Here is a 7,272-nt window from a genome sequence, read left to right on the forward strand (position 1 = left end):
ACCACACGGTCACACTACGACCGCCAAGTGCCCTGGTGGAAAATATTCTGGTTAAAGACACGAATACTTGACTAGCTATGCAATGTATTTTGGCATTTTCTTTTAGTATTCATTGTTTATTAAGTGTATTTGTCGAGTAATAAGCATTATGTTTGTAAGCAACTTGGCATCCATTCAGGGGTGACATCCACTAACCCTACGGGGAGCAACTGGCTCCATGTCGGAGGAAGCTGAAGCAGCTGGACGTGAGTTCCACCGCTAACCAGCTCTGGGGCGTCAATTCAAACGACAACATCTTCCGACGGACAGGAATCAGTACGGAGCAACCAGCCGGTAAAGGCATTGCTTATTAGGTAGTTAGAAATATGAGAGTGTTATTGCTTAACTCTTTGTTTTAAAGGGTTTTTGTTGCAAGTATTTAAACTCCATTTTCAAGCTATCCTGTGTCCCTGAACGACCTAAAACATGCGCTAAAAACGAGATTTTAGACGTTCTACGTTCTCCTCTGCATACCTGACGAGATAATACTACAGTAGCACAAGTGGCAACAGTTAGTCACCTTTTGTTGTAATTAGCGCCTTTTTATCAATAGCGGCAAAGTGCCGTATTAAATGTGTCCGCCCTTATATTAAAGGATAGTACGACAAAGAAATGCGTCCATTGGAATATTTAACAATAGCAAGTTCAATGCAAGTATACATCAGTTTCTCATAGTTAGCAATTCTATGTAAAGCCTTAAGTTCCATGGCCTTGTTTGTACACCAGGTACCGGTTGGGAACAAATAGAAGGCTCGCTGAAGTTCGTGTCCGTTGGTCCCGCCGGCGTCTGGGGCGTGAACTCAAACGACGACATTTTCTACCGCACGGGAACCTTTGGAAACGAGGCGTCATCAGGCAGCGGTTGGGAGCACATCCAGGGGAAACTCAAGCAGATTTCATCAGGAGACAATATTGTCTGGGGAGTGAACGTCAACGACGACATCTTTGTCCGAGAAGGTTTGTGATTTTGTCGTCTGATAACAATTTTGAGCTTACAAAAGTCAACATAAGTAAGGGTTAATTACCTGCCCCGTTTTTTGTCCGTCAGGCCTGTGATCATAATAAACGTTCGAATGAGCAACTCTGAGTGTGATTTAGACGTCAGGAAAAAGCAGTTTCTATTGTATCATACTTTTTAAACCGAAATAAAACCGACAAGTTGATGAAAAGTTGATATTCCATCAGTCCTAAAGTATTTCTCAGGCCAAATTGTAAAGCACGCTGTTCTTTTTTTTAATAGATTTTAAGGCCTTTTATGCTTCGTTTGGCCATACAATAAAAATGACTCGAGGCTACTTTATTAAACCTGGCTTCCTGGCGACTGCCTTCTCGCCTTTTGCAAACATACACCAAATTATCGTAGAAAGCTTACTGATATGATTTTACTAGCCATTTACTTGCAATTGTATCATCTTTGTTTTGAATCACGACAGTAGTCTGGAAAAAAAATATCCATGCACCCAGTGTATTTGGTAGTTCTTTGCCAAATAAGTGACGTGGACAAAATTTAATGATGTTTGTGACTTAATTTTAGCACCAAGACTAGAAGGGCCGAATGTTAATTAGCCATTTACTTGCAACATACTCACCTCCTTACCAAATAATTGACATAGACAACATTTTTAAGGATGTACGTGAAGTAATTCTAGCGTAAAGAATTAAAGGGCCGAATTTTGATGACTTATTGTGCTGTACCTCCATAATCTGTCAGTGAGCATACTGTACGCCAAAAAGCAGTTACTCAAGCAACTGGATATGATTTTCAAAACGTCAGACAACATTATCACTTCAGACGAAGCCAAAATGGAATAACATAGACACCTCTGGGGTGGCCTGGCTAAGTGTGGCTGCCAAAATTGGACTTTTAACAAAGCACTCAAACCTTCAGATCAGTCTAAGAAAACCCAGAAGTGCAAACCAGTGACCAACAAAAACAAGGTCAACATCACTATTCCGTATATGTCCAAGGAGTATCTGAGAAACTCCGACGGATCTTCCAAAACTTCAACATAGCCACTAACTTCAAACCTCACTCAACCCTCAGACAAAGACTGGTACACCCTGATAAGGACCGACCTCACAAAGGTACCAAGGCGAATGTTATTTACAGACTTAAAATGTGAGGAGCCCAATTGTAACAACACCTACGTACATCGGAGAGACAAGTCGACCACTCAAAGTAAGATTCAAAGAACATTGCAGACCTAGTGCTAACGGCTACTCCTCAGCTATTTTCCACCACCTACAACACAACCAGGGTCACTCTTTCAAACTCGAGTCCACTGATATCTTAGACCGCGAAACACGCTGGTGGGAACGGGGTGTTAAAGAGGCCATGTATGAAAGAATGTACAATGTACAACCCCACCCTCAACAGGGAAGGGGGGGCTACGGGTGGATCTCTCCGGCACTTGGTATTTGGCACTCCCAGCCCCGAGGACAGAAAACACTTAAGCTCCTGTTCTGTATAACAGGAGCTTTCTGACTGATTTGCATTATCTTGTCTTGACTTGTCTGACTTTTGTTCCATTTTTGACTTCGATAAATCTGTCTTCACTTTATTTGCATATCAATCAATAGTTTGTGCTTATGAACCTGCATTTCCCCTCTGGTCTCTCAGTCACTGACGAAAGCTAGTGGATACTAGCTGAAACGTCTGACGATTAAAGAATTTATTGAGACTGGACACCCCTCTGTGCGAGAGATCATCTTCGTGGATGAGACCGACCCATACCTGACACACGCCAAAGATCAACGGTCGCGACCACTTTCACGCCATCAAAATGCTCCATTTTCCACCCGAAAACACATATTCAATAAAAACAAAAGAACGTGCATCATCTACTGCCCAATAGCAAAACATACACCGAGTCTCAAAAGAATCCGTCCACCCAAACGCGAGAAACAGCTGCGTACGTGAAAATCTAAATCTCTCACAAAGCCCTTTCGCGGAAGGATGTCTCCTCCCCCGGAGGCAACAAGAAACTAGCACAGGTGATTAGGGTAACCAGACAATTAAAGCTGTTCCTAAATAGACAATCATTGCAAGCAATATACACTAGCTTATTCTTACCCCACATACACTAATGTAGTACAGTATGGAACCAGAGAGTGAAGAGTAATGTCCTCCTGTAATATGACATTCACTGTTTCAAATGGCAACAATTTTCAACGAGACGGGCTACCCCGAGCCATTTTGATGACTTTTTTCATTCATATATAGTCATCAAATGAGACCTTACTGTACCCAAGGGTGTTCAATATATAATCCCTTTTTTCTTTTCTAAGGAATGAGCCCGAGCACCCCTGCTGGAACTGGTTGGAGGCAGATTCCAGGAAAACTAAAGCAGGTTGAGGCTGGTCTCAGCGGCAGGCAGGCGTGGGGAGTCAACTCAGGCGACTCCATATTCCTACGTACACAGCCGACAGGTCAGAAGATTAAACACTTCAGTCTATATTTATTTATTTATTAACCATTTCAATTAGTGTTTGACAGGCAAGCAGGTGAATGGAAAAACTTTGCTACATGGTAATAATTACCAGACACGTAAATGGGGACATGGACATTAATATCTAGTCAAAAACTAAACTTTAACTGAAGTTACGCGGAATTACTACCTTACTATACGTAATGACTACGTTTGATTACTAAAATTATATGCCCTGTTTTTGCTTTTGGCTTGGTGCTATCAAGTTACTCCAATTACAAAAGTTCAAAATCCCAATAGTACAAGCATTGTGTGTTGTGCAAATACTGTTTCTGCTTCGTGCTTAAGTGTTCATTAAACAAACTCTTATGCGCCAAATTTTACAGAGAAAAGATCTAATGTGTCAATAACTAAGAGAACCTTTTGACAGTGCTAACAGTGTCATGGTCCCATGCCCATTCAAATTTAATTGAGAGATTACAAAAAAGTAGCCTTTAACATCGCTTATAAATGTTGCTATTTTTATCGACTACTACGTTGTACAATGTGATTGCCTTTCGCAGACCCGGCATGGAGGTCAGTTGACGGTCTGCTGAAGTTCGTGTCTGTTGGATCCAGGGGAGTCTGGGGAGTGAATCGCAATGACGACATCTTCTATCGTTCGGGAACCTTCGAAAATTTAGCGTCCTCGGGCAGCGGTTGGGTGAAGATCGAGGGGAAACTGAAGCAGATCTCATCAGGACACTCCGTCTGGGGCGTCAACGCCAATGACGACATCTTCATTCGACAAGGTCAGAATTTGAAAATCCCTTAAGAACAACAACGTCATGAGATATTCCATAGACATATTCGACGTTATTACTACATGATTTTTGATGATACATTGATACTGCAGCCTCAGAAAAATGCCCTCAGTAACACATTATGATTTTTTTTATCTTCTTTCAACTTTTAGTAAAATGTAGAGTACTGAAAAATTTAGAGAAAAGGGTATTTTGATTCCGTATTGACTTTTGAGTTGGTCAAAATGTTTAATCTATGCACATTGAAAAAAGGAAAGAATATACTAGTAGATATTGGTAACAAAAACGCAAATCCCAACGCCCCAAATTAAAGCCAACAGACTACTTAAACGTTACACTTACGGATAAGACTCAAGCATTTTGGCATTTAGAATTCATTTGCGCTACAATGTTTCTGAATCAAACGTCTAATCTAATGTTATGGTCCGTGATGTTGGATTTTGACCAATGACATCATGAGATTAGCGTAAGTTATTGATAGAATTTTTTAATAAAAGTACACAAGATGTTGGTAATGTACATACAAATTTGAAAAGTTTCTTGTTTCAACCAAGATTACCTAATTTTGACAAAAAATTCCTAGCAACACAAGAGTCGGTTATATGAAATTATTGCCAGATATATTTTCGGAAAGAACAATCTGTTAAATCTCTGGTAACCACACGGTCACACTACGACCGCCAAGTGCCCTGGTGGAAAAAATTCTGGTTAAAGACACGAATACTTGACTAGCTATACATTGTATTTTGGCATTTCTTTTAGTTGCTTAAGTGTATTTGTCGAGTAATAAGCATCATGTTTGTAAGCAACTTGGCATCCATTCAGGAGTGACATCCACTAACCCTACGGGGACCGACTGGCTCCATGTCGGAGGAAAGCTGAAGCAGCTGGACGTGAGTTCCACCACTAACCAGCTCTGGGGCGTCAATTCAAACGACAACATCTTCCGACGGACAGGAATCAGTACGGAGCAACCAGCCGGTAAAGGCATTGCTTATTAGGTAGTTAGAAATATGGGAGTGTTATTGCTTGACTTTTTTTAAAAGGTTTTTGTTGCAAGTATTTAAACTCCATTTTCAAGCTATCCTGTGTCCCTGAACGACCTAAAACATGCGCTAAAAACGAGATTTTAGACGTTCTACGTTCTCCTCTGCATACCTGACGAGATAATACTACAGTAGCACAAGTGGCAACAGTTAGTCACCTTTTGTTGTAATTAGCGCCTTTTTATCAATAGCGGCAAAGTGCCGTATTAAATGTGTCCGCCCTGATATTAAAGGATAGTACCACAAAGAAATGCGTCCATTGGAATATTTAACAATAGCAAGTTCAATGCAATTATATATCAGTTACTCATAGTTAGCAATTCTATGTAAAGCCTCAAGTTCCATGGCCTTGTTTGTACACCAGGTACCGGTTGGGAACAAATAGAAGGCTTGCTGAAGTTCGTGTCCGTTGGTCCCGCCGGCGTCTGGGGCGTGAACTCAAACGACGACATTTTCTACCGCACGGGAACCTTTGGAAACGAGGCGTCATCAGGCAGCGGTTGGGAGCACATCCAGGGGAAACTCAAGCAGATCTCATCAGGAGACAATATTGTCTGGGGAGTGAACGTCAACGACGACATCTTTGTCCGAGAAGGTTTGTGATTTTGTCGGCTGATTACAATTTTGAGCTTACAAAAGTCTACATGCCCCGTTTTTCCGTCAGGCCTGTGATCATAATAAACGTTTGAATGAGCATATCTGAGTATGATGTCGACGTCAGGAAAAAGCAGTTTCTATTGTATCATAATTTTTAAACCGAAATAAACCGACAAGTTGATGAAAAGTTGACATTCCGTCAGTCCTAAAGTATTCCTCAGGCCAAAATGTAAAGCACGCTGTTCTTTTTTTTATAGATTTTTAAGGCCTTTTATGCTTGGTTTGGCCATACAATAAAAATGACTCGAGGCTACTTTATTAAACCTGGCTTCCTGGCGACTGCCTTCTCGTCTTTTGCAAACATACACCAAATTATCGTAGAACGCTCACTGCTATGATTTTACTAGCCATTTACTTGCAATTGTATCATCTTTGTTTTGAATCACGACAGTAGTCTGCAAAAAAATATCCATGCACCCAGTCTATTTGGTAGTTCTTTGCCAAATAAGTGACGTGGACAAAATTTAATGATGTTTGTGACTTAATTTTAGCACCAAGACTAGAAGGGCCGAATGTTAATTAGCCATTTACTTGCAACTTACTCACCTCCTTACCAAATAATTGACATAGACAACATTTTTAAGGATGTACGTGAAGTAATTCTAGCGTAAAGAATTAAAGGGCCGAATTTTAATGACTTATTGTGCTGTACCTCCATAATCTGTCAGTGAGCATACTGTATGCCAAAAAGCAGTTACTCAAACAACTGGATATGATTTTGAAAACGTCAGACAACATTATCACTTCAGACGAAGCCAAAATGGACGAACATAGACACCTCTGAGGTGGTCAACACCTTCGGTACGAAACACGAAAACAAAAAGGAAAATTGAACAATAAAGCACGGAAGAAAATAATTCAAGATTTAATCTTAGATTTAAGATTTAATCTCAATGACATGTCTGTATTTAGAAACTGCATGTTACTTCACCATCAGCCTGTCAATGTGTACACCACCTGATGTTTATCATTGTGACCCACGTGCATTGTAAAGATATAGGCTCTGTTCATGTGAAGTCATTGAAGGCGCTTTACATGTGGTTTACCCCGAAGCCGGTTTCAAATGGCTCCATCTGAACGCTCCAAATCACATAGAAAGCGCTTCGATCCCAAACCACTTCGAGAGGTGGTTTCGAATCGGTTTTCCCGCATCGCGATTTGCGTCTGAACGCAATGTGATTTCAGTGTGACTTCACCTGGTCATTCATGGATTACGGAGTGATATTTTTTATTTATATGCAATACCAAATTTTACGTGGCAGCAACTTAAAGAGCAGTAATGGTCAAATAATGTGTCAG

General features: G+C 40.7%; 1 protein-coding gene across 1 annotated transcript in view; it reads left to right on the top strand.

The window, feature by feature from the left end:
- The window catches only part of LOC109470353 (tectonin beta-propeller repeat-containing protein 1-like), a gene marked incomplete at its 5' end in the record, with an annotated part of 14,037 nt that extends 8,118 nt beyond the window's left edge, over window positions 1–5,919 (top strand). The window contains 5 exons of the mRNA XM_019769272.1: window positions 766–996; window positions 3,328–3,468; window positions 4,031–4,258; window positions 5,096–5,251; window positions 5,681–5,919. Coding sequence (XP_019624831.1) covers window positions 766–996; window positions 3,328–3,468; window positions 4,031–4,258; window positions 5,096–5,251; window positions 5,681–5,919 — 995 coding nt within the window. The remainder of the gene's footprint in view (window positions 1–765; window positions 997–3,327; window positions 3,469–4,030; window positions 4,259–5,095; window positions 5,252–5,680) is intronic.
- Between the last annotated feature and the right edge of the window lie 1,353 nt (window positions 5,920–7,272).

Source organism: Branchiostoma belcheri, unplaced genomic scaffold (genome assembly GCF_001625305.1).
Source record: "Branchiostoma belcheri isolate BF01 breed outbred unplaced genomic scaffold, Haploidv18h27 scaffold220, whole genome shotgun sequence".
Taxonomy (NCBI): domain Eukaryota; kingdom Metazoa; phylum Chordata; class Leptocardii; order Amphioxiformes; family Branchiostomatidae; genus Branchiostoma; species Branchiostoma belcheri.